The sequence below is a fragment of the Macrotis lagotis genome, chromosome 2 (assembly GCF_037893015.1).
Source record: "Macrotis lagotis isolate mMagLag1 chromosome 2, bilby.v1.9.chrom.fasta, whole genome shotgun sequence".
NCBI classification, from domain to species: Eukaryota; Metazoa; Chordata; class Mammalia; order Peramelemorphia; family Peramelidae; genus Macrotis; species Macrotis lagotis.
In genome coordinates this window covers 330,880,817-330,898,896 of record NC_133659.1, presented here as the reverse complement: position 1 = coordinate 330,898,896, position 18,080 = coordinate 330,880,817, and the positions used below count along the sequence as shown (strand labels likewise).

The window sequence follows — 18,080 nt, the reverse complement described above, 5'->3', positions numbered from 1 at the left end:
CCACTCGTAGGTTGAGTAATAAGAAGGGAAGTCCCCAGATACACTAAGGGGGTGGCAGTTAAGAATCAGAGACAATTACATGCCCCTCAAAATGAGGAGCGGCCAACATTTAACTGCTAAATGAGTGGAATGAAATATGACCGCACTCTAGGAAACATGGGCAACAGACACCAAGAAGCCAGGAAGGTCTCAACAAAGCAAAGCAGAGGGAAGTCAGCAGGGCCAAGAGAGCAAGTCGCACGATGACTCCAATGGTGCAAATCCAAAGAACACAAAAAAATCAAAAGTAAATGTTGCAAAATTATAAGTAAACTAAGAAGAGCCAGTGGGGTATGGAGGTGGAGGGTCCACAGGTGGGGGGAGATTTTCAGATCAACTGCTCTGCTTTTTTGTCTTTCAAAAGTTCTCTTTTGTTAGAAGAAAGAACGGCTCTCTGGGAGGGGAAACTAGGGTAAAGTATGACAAGACCAAAATACTGATAAAACTTTTAAAAAGTATAAAACCAAAAGGGGGGGCAATTTTGGTCCTGAGAGTGGAGAAAACACACCCCCCTCCTTGCCCAGAGATGCCCGTGGGGCACTGAGGGTGGGAACAAAGCATCTACTTTAAACACAGCTCGAGGGGTGGGCGACAAGGGGACTGACACCCCAAAACCAAAGGCATAAAGAAAAATCACTTCTTCTTTCAAGAGCCTGACCTGGCCCATGGGGGTGGGGGGCCACTGTGCATGCGTCAGCAGGCAGAGTGGGTGAGGAGGAGGGCAGAGGCAGACCCGAGTCTAGAGTTAGTTCCAGAATGAGCGCCCTGGGGGGAGCATGGAAGTAAGTGGGGCAGAGACCAGGTCAAGAAAGATGGGTTAAGGGGGGTTTGGGGCCCCAGCTTCCAGCTCCCCTCACTCAGCCCGGGGCGGGAGGGCAGGCACTGAAAAGTCACAATCCAGTTTCTCTTTATTAAAGTACAGGAGCCCTTCCCCCACCCCCACCCGATTAGGATCCTTCCCCCCAGCCCCAGCCCAAGGCACCAGAGCCCCAGAGCACAAGCAGAGGGGCAGGGAGAGCTTAATAAATAAGGGACGCCCCTGAGTGAGAGGTCTGGTCACCCCCATACCACAGTAGAACCTGGGGGAGCTGGCCCACTTCAGAGGAGGGGAGAAGCTAAGTGAAGCTGCCTCCTCCAATGCCCAGCTGCTTTAGGGGCTAAGGAACCCAGAGTGGCAAAGGCAGCCCTGGCCCCTGGCAGTGGGCGAGGGGTCTAGCCTCTTCCTCCTCCCCCAGTCCTGCCAGAGAGCATTAGAGTGGAGGGCAGATCAGGGCAGGAAGAAGGAAGGAGGCCCCTCCCTGAGTGAAGTTCGGGAGATTAAAGTGGAATGAGGGCACGGCCCCAAGCCCACCCTCACTCTTGGGGAGGGGTCTTTTCCTCTCCTTCCCTCTCCCCCCCCCCCAAGCTGGGCAGGAGACACTGAATGGGGAAGCCACAGCTAAGCTGTCTGGCAGGAGCGGGAACTGAGGCTGGGCTCCCCAACTGGCCTGGGACAGAGGAGCAGAGATGAGACGTCAGCCCCCACACCAGCGGGTCTTTATCAGTCACCTCGGGCAGTTGGTCCAGGTCTCCCCTCCTGGCGTCCCCACCCGTCACCAGCCCTGCACCCCACCTGGGGGTGTGGAAGTCACTCTGGCATGTCTATGAGTTTCTCGCCGTTCTCTTCTTGGGAGCCTCGGGGCCCCTGGGGCTCCCCTGAAGCTGCTGCCCCCTCCTCCTCCTCCTCCTCTGTGTAGAGGTCTTTCTGGCCATAGGCCAGGGTGGTCCGGGCCAGGTCCACTTCAATGGGGAAAACGTCTGCATCCCGTAATGCCGCATAGCAGTCATCGTAGTACTTGGACATGGTGGAGACGAAACGCTGTAGCTGGAACACGATGTCCTGGACTGTGGGGAGGGGGATGAGGAAGTCAGCATTTTGGCTGCGACCCTGCACCACTCCCGGTCCCGTCCCCTCTTCCCTTCCTGGCCAACAGTCCAGGGATGGAGGAAGAAGCTCCCAGTGGTGCCTAGGGTCCACCCCCCCAACAACCCAATAGGACCTAGATGAAGAAACCGAGGTCCAAGGAAGGTCAATGCTGCCCATGGCCACAGAGGAAGCATTCACACCTAGGACCCCCAACGTCAAGTCCAGGGGCTCTGTTGGTTCTTTCAACACAAGCAAGCCCACTCCCTTATGGGGCAGCCTGAATCAGCACAAAGTTTTCCCAAGATAGAGTTGAGATCCCCGGCACTCCCCCAGTTGTCTTGGGCTCAGACACCTGGTGACCTTTGGCCAGAGGAAGTGTGCCTGGGGGGAGGCAGAATGAAGTGAAGGAGGAGGGGCAATGCCCAAGCGCCTGCCCACTTCTCCCAACTCCACTCACCATGTTTCTGGTCCAACAACTCGATCTTCTCCAGCACATCCTTCCTCATTTTGGCAAAACGTGTCCGGGCCTCCTGACGGCATCGCAGAATGAGGCGGTACTCATAGTTGCCGGTGCTGACCCGGTACAGGGGCTCCCCAAGGGCCTGAGGGGAATGAAGTCAAGGGAAAAACAAGTCAGGGATCCCAGAACCTCCCCCCAAAGCCTCAGAGAAAGGAGGTGGTCCAGGAGCGGGGGACAACAGCCTCAAGCCCACCTTCAGGGGCTTCTGCTGGGCCCAGGCCTGTGGCTCCTCTGGTCTGGTGACCCTGCCACTTGGTCCATCACTGATGTGATCCCCCTCCCCCCACAGCCCCTCCCATCTGGGATCTTGGACCTCAGAGACCCTCTGTCCTAGGCAGACCACTTACAGTCTCAAGAGATCAAGGTCTGGGGCAAGGACCAGGGGGCAGATGGAGCCTGAGCAGGGAAGAGACTGTCCCCGGTCATCTAGGCCAGGCCCAGTCTCCAAGGCCAGCAGCCCGTGATGCCGTGGGTGGGGAGCAGGGCTGGGCAGCGGGGCAGCACTGGTGGGGGAGATGGGGAGGGGCCCGAGGAGTGGACGCATCCTGGCACTCACAATGCAGCTGTACTCCTCGTCGTCCATCTCTTTCACCTTCAGGCAGTACGACTGCAGGGAAAGAGGAAGCCGGGGCGGGGTGAGGGGCACGCCTCTGCCCGCTCCCTCACTGCAGGAGGGCCCCCAGGCACTGACTGGGCAAGAGGACAGGCTCCTCAGAGCTGCTCCAAAGACGTTTATCTTTCATTCTAGATGGGCAGACACGGGCCCAGGGGGAGAGGTGACCACAGGCCACAAAACCTCGTGTCTAGAAGTTGCCTCTCCTGTGCCCCCCCATCACCCAAGGATCGCTCTGGCCCAGGGGCTGATCACCAGCACAGTGGGGTCTCTCTGGGGCAGACCCCGGGGTCTCCTTGTGCGCAGGCACTCACCAGGTATTCAAACTTCACATCCAGATATTTCTTAATGGTGAGGCGGGTGTCAGGGATGGCTTTGTTGAGGTATGTGTTCAGATCTGTCAGCATCTGCAGGGAAGCAGGGGTGTCACCTGAGCGGCAGATCCTGCCGGGGGAACCCGGGGCTGTGGTCACACTTGTGTGGGCAACGCCCTGGCTTCCAGAGCTGCCGGGGCCCCCGAGAGGTTGGGGGGTGGCCCAGGCCAGAGGCCAGACTGGAGGTCCATGAGGCCCCCTAAGAGGTGCCGAGTGCTAGCCTTGGGAGCTGCTTGGTGTGGGGAGCTCCTGGGGGACATTTCTCCTCTCCAACTTCTAGTCTTAGGAAGACTGGCATGAACTGGCATGGGCTGGCACCGAGTGATGGGAGCATTGTACACACTACCAGCAGCAATGGGTGATGGTCACGTAGGAGAGACACTGCTGCTCTCAGCAGGTCAGAGGTCAAGGCAATTCTAAAGGACCTGTGATGGGCAGTGCCAGCCCCACCCAGAGGACCAAAGCTTCCTATTTTCTTCTTGAAATTTGTTTTCTGTGTTATGGTGCTTCTCCTCTCGTGTTTTTGTCTCTCCTTTGTGATTCTTCTTTCACAACATGATTAATATGGACGTTGAACACAGTTACATGTATGACATATGTTGAATTGCATTTTGTCAGAGGGAGGGGGAAGGGAAGGGAGAAATCGTGAAACTCAAAGCCTTGTAGAAAAATGAGTGAAGGACACTCTCTTTATATATAATAGGAAAAATAAAGGAGTCCCCAGAGCACTTAACCTGGCCAAGGTCACCCTGTCCCAGGAGTCATCAGAGGCAAAAGCCCACTCAGGACTTCCAGATTTTTGCTAATCGCTGGGAGCAGCGTTGGGGGGGGGGGGGGGGGCCTCAGCCAGAAATGGGAATCAAGGCTCTGAGAGGGAGCAAAACCATCAGTCAGTGACTCAGGGCTCACAGAAGCTGGGGAAGTTGAGGCTGCCCCAAGAAGAGACCCAGGCCGACCAGACCCCGAGTCTTGGTGTTCCCTCAGCCTCAGCTCACCTGAGGTATCACACAACGGGTCCTCCCTTGGGTCATCAGGACATGCCGGGGAGCCCTGACCGCCTGCCCCCCCCACACTCACTCACACTTTTACTCCCCCTCCTCTCAGACACACCACTCACTCACACACGTGCATGCGCATGCGCGCGCACACACACACACGCGCTCTCTCTCTCTCTCTCTCTCTCTCTCAGTGACCCGAAGCCAGGTCAAACCTACAGGTTTGATGGTTTTCAAGAGCCGGATTCCAAACTTCTCGATGTTGCGGTGGGCTTCAGCAAACTTCACGAAGGCCTCACTGGCTGCTGGCTGGGGCTCACGGACCCCAATCACCGAAAAGACATCTCCAAAGGCTGCGTGACAGGAATGCCGTGGGAGAAGCTCCTCTCAGAGCCTCCAGCAAGGGATGGGGTGGGGGTGGTAAAATAAGGCCCCTTGTCCCCTGGGTCAGGACGGAGCCAAGGACACAGTTGTGCACCAGCACTGGGGGGAGGCGACATCAACAAGGACACTTGCACTGACCACCCACCTGAACTGGCCTGACTGGGGGGAGGGTCCTGCTAAGCTTGTGAAACGCTGCCCACCCCCCCTCCTCCCCAAGGGTCCATCCGTCTTTACCTCGGTGTGTCTGGGACAAGTCAAAGAAGGCTCGCAGCAGACTCTTGGTGTGCTCGGTCATACCTGGGGAAGGACGGGCTGGGTGACCCCTCCACTTGCAGAAATTACCCAGAAGCCCACAGCAATCCTGGGTAGCCACTGTCTGACCAGGGGCTGGGGCAGCCAGAGCCCATTCTATCCACTGAGAGCCAGAAAGGGGCATGGAGAGCTTGAACTGGGGACACTCATGGGGGCCCAGAGCGGAAGGCCCCCATGTGACCAGGCTCTCCCAGTCATCTGGTACTTTCCAGAAGGCACCAGGCCTCTGAATGGACGGCAGCGCACGGAATCATCTCTGGGAACCCCACCCTGAGAGCTGGACCCCTCCTCATGGGCCATCACAGCCAAACCCCTTGTTGTACAGAGGAAGCTGACGCCCAGGGAAGGAAGGGATGTCATTGCCCAGAACCCTCCCAAGCTGTTGTCTCATCCTCACTCCCCCTCTTCCCAGGGTCAAAGCCAGATCTCTTCCGAGAGGTGCTTTGTGTCCACGAGGCCCAGGGTCTCTACCAGACCTTTTCCACTGGATCCAGGGCCATGTCCTTGCTTCAACGGGCACAGACACTGTTTTCTGTGTGGGCATGGGGGAAGTCCCTCCTTTTCCACTGACATTACAATGGTCTTAAGGCTTTCCCTCTACTGGTGGAGACAGAAGGAAATGGAGAGGAACACCTTGGCCGAGGTCACCCAGGAGTGGGCGCAGTGTCCAGGGCCTCCTTGCTCCTTTCACCCAAACACCCGGAATGCGAGTGGAGGGAGCTGTCACCTGGCTGAACTGAGCTCGGCTTGCAGAAGCCCCCAGATCAAGCCCAAGAGCAACTACTCTTTTCTTGCTGGGAAGAGAGTCATGCAAATGCCATTAACCAAAGAGGAAGTGGAGGCTCTGATGAGGAGACCCCAAGGGAGCGTGGAGGCCACAGGCACGAGAGTTAGCAGGCCAGGCACTCACCCTTGTACAGCTCAGCGGTCCGTTCCAGCTCTTCCAGTCTCTTCACCAGACCATCTGAGAGGAAAGAGAGTCCAGCAGGGCCATCGGTGTGAGCCCAGAACCATGGCCTCGCTCCCCTCTTCCCTCTCAGGACATCTACACCCGGGACTCGGGGAAGAATTGGGTAACCATCTGGTCAGGAGGTTATGGCCAGCCAGGCATCTCTGCCACCCCTGCCCTGGACCACTCCCTCCTGCCGTCCGGCTCCCCCACAACTGCCCCGGCATCTTCTCAGGGCACACTGTGGCTCTCCATTGCCCACAGGTTTGTAAACACCCATGGGCTCTTTGCTGGAAGGTTTCTGCAGACCCTGCTTGGACACTCTCTGGAGTCCACACCAAACCAGACCAACCACTCGCTGGTCCCTGAGACCCCGCTCCATCTCCTGCTTCGGAGGAGTCCGTCTGTCAGTTCAGAAGTGCTGAGTGAGACCCTCCGAGGCAGACCTCTGCTTCTAAACATTTGTGACAGAACCTCAGGGCTTGTTCTGCACATCCTCCATCCCCTACTTTCTCCCAAGTGTGCCAGCAGCTGGATGGTGAGCGTGTGTCCTAGAAGGTGAGCTTCCTTCTGCCCTACTCGGGCATGGGCTGGTCATCTGGTCATCCAGGAGGGGAGGGACGTCTCTAGCTCACTGCTGGTCCCTGTGTCCCCCTCCCCCACCCCACGAATCTCTCCTCCCCTCTGCCTTCCCTCAGAAGGACACTGCCCCTCATCTGACCGGCCAGGCAGCTTCTCCATCCTGGACTCTCCTTCACCCTCACGTCTGCCACGTCTTCTCCCCGCCGCCAGGGCCCCATGCCAGCTTGGGCCTTGCTTCCTGCCTACATTGCCTTCCTCTGGGATGCCACTCCCCTCATCAAACAGGCTGGACGGCATCTTTCCCACGGCTCTCTCACCTCCAGGACAAGACACAAATGCCCCATTCTAAGCATGGCACTCCTGCGCACTAGTCTAGCCTTCCAAATCAATGACACTCAATGCAGGGCCTCTCCCTCTTCACTTCCACACCTCCTGGAAGTGCAGCCCCGGCACGCCGTAGCCTGATAGGTGTTTGCTGGGTGACAGAGAGAAGAAACTGGGCCTGGAGTTGGGAGTCCTTCCCCCTGGGCAACCCAGGTCTCGGTTTCCTCCTCTGTAAAATGCCTGTGACCTGTGGTCCCTGGCAGGGCAAGTGAAGGCCCAATGGCAGAGCTCTTGGGCTCTCCCTCTGGCCTAGGGAGGTGGGGAGAGAGGGGTGTCCTGGGCCTCAGGGGCCTAAGGGAAACAGTTGATGTTCCCCTACCCCAGGCTCCCCAGCAGCACAAAACAAGGGGCCGGGGGGCTGGGAATGTGCTCAAAGCTGTTTTTAGCTCTGCTGGGTCACGGGACATCATGACTGTCTCATTTTAGAAACTCTATTTTGGGGGGCAGGCAGAGGGAGAGCTGGCAAGTTTTAAAAAAAAAACCCAACAAAAACCAGCCCACAACAACCAGTTCTAATTTCACCCCGACTTAATGGTAACTACAGCAACAAGGATTTATAGCCAGAAGAAGCAAAAATAGCAGGTTCCCATTTAGACAGCACTTGGACAGGCCCCCGCCATCAGCCCATCCAAGACAGCGCCTGGCTTGGCTGGCCCAGCTTCTGACTACTCAGAGGATTTCTATCGGAGCCCACCCAGCCACGGATCGATGTGGGCTGGGCTACGGAAAACTCAGGCTGTGGCCGGTGGCGGGGGCCATGCTGGCAATATTACATAAACATATTCGAGGCAGAGACAGAGTGAGCATGAGTGATGTTCTCCCCCCTTCTCCCTTGAGGCGGTCAGGTGTGGGCCTGGCTGGTGCTCCAGGTAGAACTCAGCCCAGGCTTAAGAACCTGAGGCCTTAGGGAGCAAGACCAGGAGGCCCAGATGCCACAGGTTAGGAGGTCCCCGGGGCCTGGGGTCAAAGACACCAGGTCTTCTTGAGGGGAACAGGCCCAAGGCCCTGAAGGGATTGCTGCACATTATCTTGGCTGACACTTTACAACTTCGCTAGAGATGGGCAGAGTCCCATTTGCTGATGATCAATCTGGGGCCGGGAGACTAAGTGGCAGGCTCGGGATCTTCAGCTCCAGCTGTGGAGGAGAAGCCTGAGAAAGGGGTGTCGGGCCTGGCCCAGGTCCCCAGTGGCCTGGGACCAGACTCCAAACCAGGAGGGGACCCTGCACCTATGCACCTCCAGGCCCAGAACTCACCATTGCACAAGATGGCTCGGCTCAGGCCCAGTGCATCTGCCGTCCCCGAGCTCATGTTCTCCACCAGTCGATGTTTTACCTTCTTCAATACTAGAGACGGGAAGAAGGTGGTCAGCACCTGGACACCCCTCCCTCAAGTGGACAGTGTGATTGGGGGAGGGGGACCCAAGCGTAACATCTGGGCCAACTGATAAGGACCCAGAGAGGGAGGGACTTGTCCAAGGTCTCACTAATGGAAGGCAGAGCCGGGACACAGGCTGGGCTGGCCAGGCGTCTTCACCTCGGCAGTCCAAGACTCAGGTTCTGCCCTAACTCAAGGTTCCGCCACTTCCTCTGTCAAAACAGGGAGTGAACACACCTCTCCCAGCTCTCTCATTTCCCGGTAGCCATCAAGGGTAAGGGACACAACAAGCTTCCCCCCACCCCCGACAGCTTTGCCCAAGGAGGGCACAAGGCCTGTCACAAGGTCTCCATCTCATCCATGCCCACCCTGGGCAGTTGGGGAGGAAAAGGCCAGGGCTCGTCGCCACTAGATTGGCCTGTAACTGAAACAGAATCCACCTTTAGGATGGGTCTGAGGTCAGTGGCCTTGAGACTGACCAACTAAGGGGACAGTAGGAAACAGGCCATTCTAGCGTAGGATGACTAAAAGAAGAGAAGGAAGGGAGGCTGCCAAAGGGAACATTGAGGTAGGAGGAGTCATGCTCCAAGGGGGAGAGGGGCTGGGGGTCTACTAAGCCCCCTGCTTCCTCCCCAGGCGGCTTTCAGAACTGTGAGCACCTCTGGGGGGAGAGCAGGGGGCTCAAGTCTCGGGCAGGGGACCCTTGCCATGGGTCAAGGAGTAAGAAGCAGAGTGAGTCTGCTCACCAATGTCCAAGGACTTGCCCTGCTTGGGGTCAGCTTGGAGCTTGTTGTAGTGAATCGTTACTTCTCCCTGGGAAGAACAAGATGGAAGGATGGCTGATGGGGTCACCCCAAGCTGCTGCCAGAGCAGCCCAAAGAGCCAGCTTCCTAATTCCCCTTTCTCCTGTCTATCCTGCCTGTTTAGAGCTGTTTGCAGGCTGTCCCCCCATCAGACAGGGAATTTCAGGGGGCCAGGGCCTACAGTATCTCTCTCTGTATCCCCTCCCCCCACAGTGGGTCCTTATAATGGTTGCTGATTCCCCTGGATTCCAGGGCACCTTTCTACACAATGCCCTCATCTTCTCTTCTCTCCTCTCAGCCCCTTGTTTACTTGGTTTGGCTTCTGTAGAAGCCAGAAAATCTGTGAAATGGAAATGGAGCATCCTCCCTTGCTGCACCAAAGTCAGCTAGTGAGAGGGGAGGTGAGGGGGCACCAGGAGCAGAGGCCTCAGGAGTCCTTTGGGACGGGGACAGGGAGGAGTGAAGAGATCAGCCCAGAGAGGGCCTGGCAGTAAAAACCTGTGGTGAGCCCAAAAGGGAAGGGGTGTGAGGGAGGGGAGACATTGGAATCTGCTCTCCCTCCCCACCCAGCCCGGTCAAGCAGCAGCGTATGTGTTGATACAGAGACACATGAATCGGTGCCCCCCAAGGGCTTGCCAACTGACCAAGGGAGAACACAGAACAGAGAAGCCACAAGACCAGTATCCAGGCTGTGCTGACAATGGGCTGCTCTGGGTGCTCTCGAGAGGCCTGCACCTCTTGGAGGTCTGCAAGGATGCTCTCAATTCTTTTTGGGTCCTGATCATCCCTTGCACGTGCCCAAAGCCCATCCTCGCCCAGCACTGCCAGGAGTCAGGCCGGCCGAGTTACGATTCCTGGCCGTTCGTCCATTTGGGGCCGTTGGCTGAGGGATAACTGTGAGCACAGCACTCTGTGAGAGCGCCTCTTGGGAACGTGTCTCGGACGTCACACCCAGACCCTGGCCATCTTTGCTTACCTTTACCACCTGGATCATCTTGGCAACCTCCACCTTGGTCTTCCCCTTGACTGACTTGCCATTAACACCAGTGATCTCATCGCCAGCTGCAACAGTGCCATCGATGGCTGCAGGGGTATTATCAAACACCTGAGGAGGAGGAGGGGAGACCTGGTCACTCTTCGTCACCCATTTCAGGCAGCCGTGCACCACCCCCTATCTGGGAGTTCCTGAGAGGGGCAGAGAGGAGCTGCAAAGTCCCCCCAGTGGGCATGACACAAACTCAGAATCCCAACCCTAAGGAAGGGAGAAAGGTCAAGTCCTGCCTTGGGCCTCACCGAAGCACCATTAGCAGGTGAACAGGATGAGGGGGGCTGGGAGAGGCCACCATCCATGTGATAAGGACAGGGGATGTTTTCATTGGATTACAAGCTCAGTCTAGGATAACAGACCATGAGGACAAAGTAGTAATAATGACTAATAAAGGCTAACGTTTATGAGTAGGCCGGGCCAAGTGATTTGGAGTTATCATCTCATTTAATCCTCACAGCAACTCACACCAGCTAGATGCTGTTCTCAGTCCCATTTTACAGAGAGGGAAACTGAGGCAGCCAGCAGTCACGTGATCAGCCCAGGGCTGCCCCCCCCCAAGCTGATCACCATCTGAGGCAGGGTCTGGTTCACCCCTGCCTGCCGATGCCTACAGGAGGGGGCCAGAGAACAGGGCCCACGATGAGGAAGTGAGAGCTTCACTGTAGCTCCCTGGAGGCCACCCCACCAATACTGTGTCCAGTCTGGGTACCATATTTCAAGCACCCTGGGAAGCTATTCTAAGTCCAGAGGCTAGTTCCCACAACAGCAAAGAAACTAGAGATGCTTTTACTTTGGAAAAAAGGAGACCCAAGGGTGGGGAGAGAAGACTGGCTGTCTTCCAAGAGGTGCAGGGGAGACCTGGGGCAGAGAGAGGAACCTGGCTCTGGAGGTCAATGGAAGGAGGCATCGGTCAAGCAGAGGGAGCCTTGGAGGTCAAGCAGAGGGAGCCTTGGAGGTGGGGGCAGGGTTGTCTGCATGGTCTTGTGGGGGGGGGGGCCTTTCCCTGTTTGTGATCTCTGGCCCACCTGAGGCCCCCCCACCGTAGACAAGGTCCTCCCGGCTCCCCAAGGAAGGTCACTGGACATTTCCCTTCTATGGGGCTACCATCAGCCTCCATTCTGCATGACTCTGATTCTGAATTCTGTCCCTGATCCTCATCCACCCTTCTACACTCAATGGCCTTCCTCAAATCTCATCTATAACTCTGGCTCGTCAGTCACCAGGAAGTCTCTGCTCCTAGGTCATCGCCATCCCCTCCCTCCTCACCCAACTCTCCTTTTCCACTCCCCCAGGGGAACAGCCACCCAGTCAACACAACCAGTGATCCCAGACTCCTCCCTGCCCCCCTCCCCCACTAATACAAGAGCTCCTTCCTTGAGGACATGGCGTGTTTTGCATGGTTCTACCAAGTGCCAAATAAATGCCTGTTCATTCACCTGACCAAGGCTAAGGGAATATGCCCTCCCCCCGCCTGGGCTCATCCTCCCTGTCATGTGGCTGGGTCAGGTGATGAACCTCTCCCCCAGTCCTGGACTGTTTGGACCCCACATATACATCTTTCCATTTGTCCCTATGTAGGTCCCAAGGTTTGATTCAGCCAGCTGCTAGAGTGGGAAAAGCTTTGGGACCCCAGAACTCCAGGAGTCACCCAGTCCAAGCCTGTCTTAAAGAGGAATATCTGCTCACCCAGCCTCCACATGTCCAAGGCCCCACCCCATTCAGTCATTCAGTTTTGCCCTCTTCGAATCTCACCAGCGTGTCATCTACGCCTTCATCTACTGCCTACCAACAATGCCCACCACAGTGCCACTACCAAAGTCCAGAGACCTTCCTCAAGGGGAGGCCAGTTGCCAGCACAAGGCCTTGGTCAGGGGGAGAACAAGGAAAGAGAGTATGGGTAGCCCACTATAAATCCGTCTCTACAAAATGCTTGGAAGGATTGGAAATCTTAGATCAGAAAAAGGTCCTGACCAATAAAGAATCATTCCCAAGATGGAATGAGTCCTCCTTCACAGTTATCCAAAGTTGGGAATGGCTCATCTCCTTGGAGGAAGTCTCCCCAAGAAGTCTCCCAAGCCCCCTTACCTGGACAATGTAGAGGCAGGGGCAGTACAAAGCCCCTCCACCAATGCTGATCCCAATCAGGTTCTGGGAATCCTTCTGCAGTGTCACGGTGCCAGGAACTGTGGGGATGCCCCTAGAACACAGGAACGGAGAAGGTGATGAGGGCAGGAAGAGACCAGAAGCCAAATGATGGGGAATAATGCACCAAACCATTCTAAGGCCCAAGGCTCTCCCCCTAACAGCAGAGGAGAGGAGAGAGAGCAGGGGGCAGAGAAAGCCCTGCCAAGGAGAGAGACTCCCCCTGCTCAGAACCTCCTCTCTTCAAACCCAAATCCAAACCCTCTTCCATGACGTCACAGCCCTCCATGACCTAGGTGAAGACAATACCACATGTCTCTATGAGATGGTTCAGGTGACAAAGGGCTTTCCTAAGTGCCAGGCCATAGGACACACACGGCTGGGGAAGAGATTTAGTTCTAAGCCCCATTTTAGAGATGAAAAAAATCTCATGGTGTGGAGAGGAAAATGGCCCCTGTGTGCCAGCTTCTTGCCGGCCTCCTCACTTCCACTGACCCAGAGGCTGTTCGAAGGCTTCTCAAGGAGCCCGAGAGGTTACCAGGCCCAGGCCTCTTTATGCCCCAGACAGCTCCTGGCAGAGTGGGCCTCCTATCGCGGGGCCCCACAGAGCCAATGGTAAAACAAGAGCCCACTCCATGCCCTGCCGCCAGGGATGAAGCCCAACAGCAGGAGCTTTGGGTTGGGAAGTTGGCAGAGCTGGCTTCACGTCCTCCCTCTGACGCTGAGGTGATCTTGGGCCAGTTCCTTATTTCTGAACCTCAGAGGCCTACTCTGAAATGGAGGTGATGAACCTGTACTACCCACCTCAAAAGGTTGCTGTGAACAAAAGTCTTTGCAAATCTTAAAATCCTATAGCAAGGTAAGATGTCATTATGATTCATCTTGGTCCTCTCTGCCCCTCCAGGTCCAGAGTAAGTGCCAAATAAATACTTGGTGAGGGTCGGCCAACTTCATCCGTCAATCACCAAGCATTTGTGAAGTGTCTCCCCTGGGAATACAAACCCTAAAATGAAACTGGCCTCGACCTCACAAAGCTTGCCTGTTCACAGGGAAGGCAACAGGGCCCCTAGCCCTGCCCAGAACCAGGGTGAGTGGCCCAAAGGAGAGGCCAGGCAGGGCACCAGTGGCTGAGGGGCAGGGAGGGGGAACATTCCAGATGGGAGCGGGGTGGGGGGGCAGGGTTACGAGTGGTGCCTGAGGCCCATCTGGTCACCGTGCCAGCCCCAACCCTCCATCTCCTGGTTCTACACCTAAGCTACAAGAGACATGAAGCCACATCCTTTTCCTGGTTCAATAAATACGCTACTTGGTAACATACTAAGGCCACAGAGGCAGTGCCTGCCTCAAGGAGCTCTGGCTAGTTCAGGGGGTTAAGACAAGATTTGAGGACTACACCTAAATCTCATGAGGAAGGGGCTGAGAATCCAAGATGCTGATGATGGAGGCAAGGAAGTGGGGAGGGGGGAGGTAGGGATGTTGGAATTGAGGTCTTCCTTAGAAGGACTTCCTTCTGAATCTTGGGGGAGTGGCTAAAGGGCTATCCCCATCTTACAGATGAGGCAACTGAGGCTGGCAGAGGTGAAGTGACTTGCCTGGGGTTACAAACACAACTGGTAAGGGCCTGAGGAAGGAGTCAGATTCAGAGTTTCCCAATTCCAAGTCCAGCTGCCCAGGTAAGGTTTCAAAACCAATGGGTAAAGATCCTGGCTTGTCTGAGGACAGGGCTGAGGCCTCAGGTCTCACGAATCCCGGGTTCAAGGCTCAATTCCGAAGGTACAACGCAAGGGATAAAATAGGGAAAACGCTTCCTGCTTTGCTCTCCTCAGACTATTACACTGGGAATGTTCAATAACACTACTAGTCATGACTAAGAATTAAAAAAGTAGGCTCTGAGCCCTCTGGGAGTTTCCATTCTTTGGGGCCCCAACTCTCCAATCACAATCCCCTCAGACCAGGAAGGAAGCAGGTCTCAGGGGCAAAGCTGGAAGCTGCCCCTGAGACATGGTGGGTACCTCCTGGGGGCAGACCCTAGCAGACCCTGGCTCTTCTGGGGCAAGAGCAGACTTTGAGCAGGACAAGGGGCCCAGACTACTCCATCCAAGATGAAGGATGCTCTCCACCTCCAGAGTGTGACCTAAAGTTGACTTGTCTTTCTTTATTTTTCCTACTGTGTGTGTTTTCTTCTACAACATGGATAAAATCGCAATACGTTTTTGCATGAGTTCACAGGTCAATGAATAAGGTGCTTGCCTTCCCAAGGGGGGATGGGAGGAAGAAAAGTTGTAAGTCAAAAATGTTTTTTAAATAAATGTTAAAATTTTTTCCGTATTAGAAAATATTTAATGAAATAAAAGTTGTTTTTAAAAAAGATTTAGTGCTAGCAAAGACTGTAGAGATGATCTGTTCCCCGATTTACAGAGGAAGAAGATGAGGCCTAGAGAAGGCCTGCTTAAGAGTCCAGGCCAGGGCTTCAGCCTCCAAATACTGCCCTTCAGCTGAGCTAAGTTGGTAAGGAGGTAGTGCCAAGGACAAATGTCTGGCACTGGGAGGCAGGAGAGATCAAGGGAAATCCTGCCTTATAACAACACAGAAGGGAAGGGTGGGACTTTGGGGAGTCTGAATATGGGACCTCCCCCCAGTCTCAGTTTTTTAATCTATCATATAATTGAAGAGAGTATCTAGAGGGACCACTGTACAGAGTGTCAGGCCCAGAGTGCAGAAGACCCATCATCCTGAGTTCTGATCTGACTTCAAACACTCACTAGCTGGTGACCCTGAGCAAGTCACTTCACCTCGTCTGCCTCAGTTTTCTCATCTGAGAAATGAGAAAATGACAGACTAGTCCAGAATCTGCCAAGAAGATCCCAAATGGGGTCAGGGAGAGTCAGACCCAGCTGGAAATAACTGAACAACAAGGGCAACAACAGCAAGGGAGAGCCACTGCTACCTCCTTGGATTTTTAGGCAACACCACCCTCGTCCCCTTAGAGCACTCTGCCCTTCCCCTTCAGGTATTCCACATGAAATCTGTTCAAGTCCAAAGCCACAAGGAACACTGGGGTTTCTGGGAGGACTGTATTATACAGAGCCCTGGCCCAGAGTGGAACACCCTCACCTAAGCCATACCCCAAAAGAGTGTGCAGAAGCTCTACCCCGAAGCTCTTGCAACCTCTTGTAGGCAACCTCCAAGGAGTGAGTGCCCACTTCTGGATGGGTCTGCACGTGAGCAGCGACTCCTCCTGAGCCTCCCCGCACTGCGGCTGGCTCTGCCCCCTGGGTCAAACAAAACCAATCCAAAGCCTCCTCTGAACAGTAACCCTTCAAATGTGAAGAAAGCTGTCCTGGCTCCCGGGTCTTCTGGTCTCCAGGCTGCACTTGCTGGTCCTTAAACCAGGTCCTTGGTAAAATGAGCTACAAACCCCTTCCCATCCAGCTCGCCCTCCTGTATACTTCCAGTTTGTCAATGTCCTTCTCAAACTGAGAACCTCTCAGAGTGAGGTGGCACCTTCCGTCACCTCGCAAATCCTAGAAGAAAGTGCCTTTGGGGGATACTCACAGTTTATCCTCCTCAATGTCATAATCCATGTCAGCAAACATGATTCCCAGGTTTGGGACGAGCTGGCCTCGAAGGCCGATGGTCCAGTTCTGTAGGGGAAGGAGGGCAGAGGTCTCAGGGGGGCTGAGGCTGGAAGAGGTTCCTGTGCTTCCATCCCTTTTGTCTCCCCTGTACCTGCTTGCTCCCGGCTCCTCACCCTCCATGGAGGGCCAGGTGGGGAAGGAGATACACCCCGATCATCCCCGCGATGTACCCCAGGAGGAGAGATGTCACAGCCCCCTTCTCTTTCCATCAGCCCACACCTGTGTGCCTGAGGCCCATTTCAGCCCCTTCCTTCCCATGTAACTATTTGGGGTGATTTCTAGTGGAAATGCAACTCAGACATCTTCAAGCCCCACTTTTTACTGATGAGTCTGGAAGTGGGTAAATGACTCGTCAAGCGACGCAGGCAGCGAGCAGGTCCGTGAGGACGCCTGAGAGGGCCCGACCCCGCGCTGGCCGGGCCCGGGGCCCCGGGGACCCAGCTTCCCATCTGCGTGACTGGACCCCAAAGCTTCACGGGCTCCCGCGGGCGGAGGCTCTTCAGGGGCCGGGCAGGAAGGCCGGACCTCCGGATGCCCCCGCCTGGCAGAGGGGACGGAGGCACAGACGAGGCCGCAGCCAGGACCTCCCGTGGCACGCTGCTGGGCTGCGGGGACCCTGGAGACCCTCCCCTTGGCAGGCCCGGAGTGAGGGCTGGCGTCAAGGGCCAAGGGCGCCTAGTAACCGCCGGGGGAGGGGTCCCCCGTGGGGCCGAGGCTGGGGCGCCCCCCCATAGGGGTCAGAGGGCAGGAGGTGGGTCTGAGGAGGGGGTGGTGGGCGAGGGGCGGTCCTCCGTGCCCTGCCCCTTCTTTAGCTCCACCCACCCGACCAATCCAAGCCCTCGCCCCTCAGGCCCCGCCCACCCAGGCCCCGCCCCCGGCTCGGAAGCCTATAGAGCCCCTCACCCAGGCCCCGCCCACACAGCCCCGCCCCTCCCTCCGGCCCCGCCCCCGCCTGCACGGAGGCCCCGCCCCCTTCCCGGCAGCGCGCGGGGGCGGAGCCGCTCTTCTCACCTCCTCGGAGACGATGAGCTCGGACCTCTGCCTCCTCTCGCCGAACAGGAAGCTCACCGCCCCCGCCGCCCGCCCCCGGGGGCCTGTCCCCGGAAGCGGCGGCCGCCCCGGGGCCCGGGCCGGGTTCGGGCCGCGTCGGCGCTCGGAGTCACCGGCCGCTCTACCTGCCTGAGGCCGCGACTGTGGCGTCACTTCCCGGGCGGGGCCGGAAGTCCCGGCCCCTTCGCGCCCGCACTTCCTCCACCGCCGACACGCCTCATTTCCGGTTTCCTCCGGAGCTCCCGGAGAGTCGAAGGGAACGGAAGTGGGGGCGGGAATTCTCCGTCGCCGTGGAAACCGGCCGAACGTGGGAGCAAATGATAGGCTGAGGAAGGTTTTGCCCCGCCCCCCGCCCGTGGCCGCGGGCTCCATGAGGCTGCCTGCGGGCCGCTGCGGCCCGGGCCTTGTGCGGCCTCGGCGCGGGAGCGAGCGCCGGGTCACCCGGCGCGCCCTCCATTGTGCAGCCGCGGGGCGGCCGGCGGGGGTGGGGGTGCAGGGAGAGGCCCGGCCCGAGGTGAGGGGGCACAGGAAGTGACCCGGCCCCGAGGTGAGGGGGCACAGGAAGTGACCCCGGCCCGAGTAGGGGTCACAGGAAGTGGCTCCGGCCCGAGGTTGGGGGGCGCAGGAAGTGACCCCAGCCCGAGATAAAGGAAGGGAGGTGAAGGGAGAGGCCCTGGTTCTAGATTGGGGGTGCCGGAAGACACGTCAGGGAGCCGCGGCCCCAAAGAGAAGAGGCTCCAGGCCCAAGAGCAGCCGCGGACCGGCCCGGGCCTGCAGGCTCCTCGGCGCAGCACGGCCCGATTTAGCCCAGTTTCTCTTCTGGACGAGTCATTTTTCTTCTCAGCTTCCTCATCTCATGGAACTTTGAATCTGGCCGTCTCTAACCCCCCCAAAAAGAGATCTGGGAAGGGGCAGAGCCGCCGGTGCGGCCCAACGGAGCGTCTCTGTTCTCTCCAGCTTGCACT

At 56.9% G+C, this 18,080-nt stretch overlaps 1 protein-coding gene across 2 annotated transcripts; it reads right to left on the bottom strand.

The window, feature by feature from the left end:
- Positions 1 to 1,011: 1,011 nt before the first annotated feature.
- Positions 1,012 to 17,683, bottom strand: PICK1 (protein interacting with PRKCA 1). 2 transcript variants are annotated; one of them, XM_074226906.1, is made up of 13 exons: positions 17,077 to 17,683; positions 15,983 to 16,071; positions 12,371 to 12,482; positions 10,214 to 10,342; positions 9,181 to 9,247; positions 8,314 to 8,403; positions 6,054 to 6,107; positions 5,066 to 5,128; positions 4,667 to 4,800; positions 3,393 to 3,485; positions 3,022 to 3,072; positions 2,403 to 2,547; positions 1,012 to 1,923 (listed from the first exon to the last, which is right to left on the bottom strand). In XM_074226906.1, exons 1-13 carry the CDS (start codon positions 17,485 to 17,487, stop codon positions 1,667 to 1,669), a joined length of 1,695 nt encoding a protein of 564 aa, XP_074083007.1. In that variant the 5' UTR covers positions 17,488 to 17,683; the 3' UTR covers positions 1,012 to 1,666. The 2 variants fall into 2 exon arrangements, with proteins under 2 accessions (XP_074083007.1, XP_074083008.1); XM_074226907.1 differs by lacking the exon at positions 17,077 to 17,683 and adding an exon at positions 16,157 to 16,813.
- Between the last annotated feature and the right edge of the window lie 397 nt (positions 17,684 to 18,080).

Excerpts from the sequence above, each read along its gene's own strand:
- PICK1 (XM_074226906.1), bottom strand. The coding sequence starts at position 17,487 with ATGGAGCCCGCGGCCACGGGCGGGGGGCGGGGCAAAACCTTCCTCAGC. Across the intron at positions 12,483-15,982 it reads GACATTGAGGAGGATAAACT|GGGCATCCCCACAGTTCCTG; the intron begins GTGAGTATCCCC and ends CCTGTGTTCTAG. Across the intron at positions 10,343-12,370 it reads CCTGCCTCTACATTGTCCAG|GTGTTTGATAATACCCCTGC; the intron begins GTAAGGGGGCTT and ends CCTCCTCCTCAG.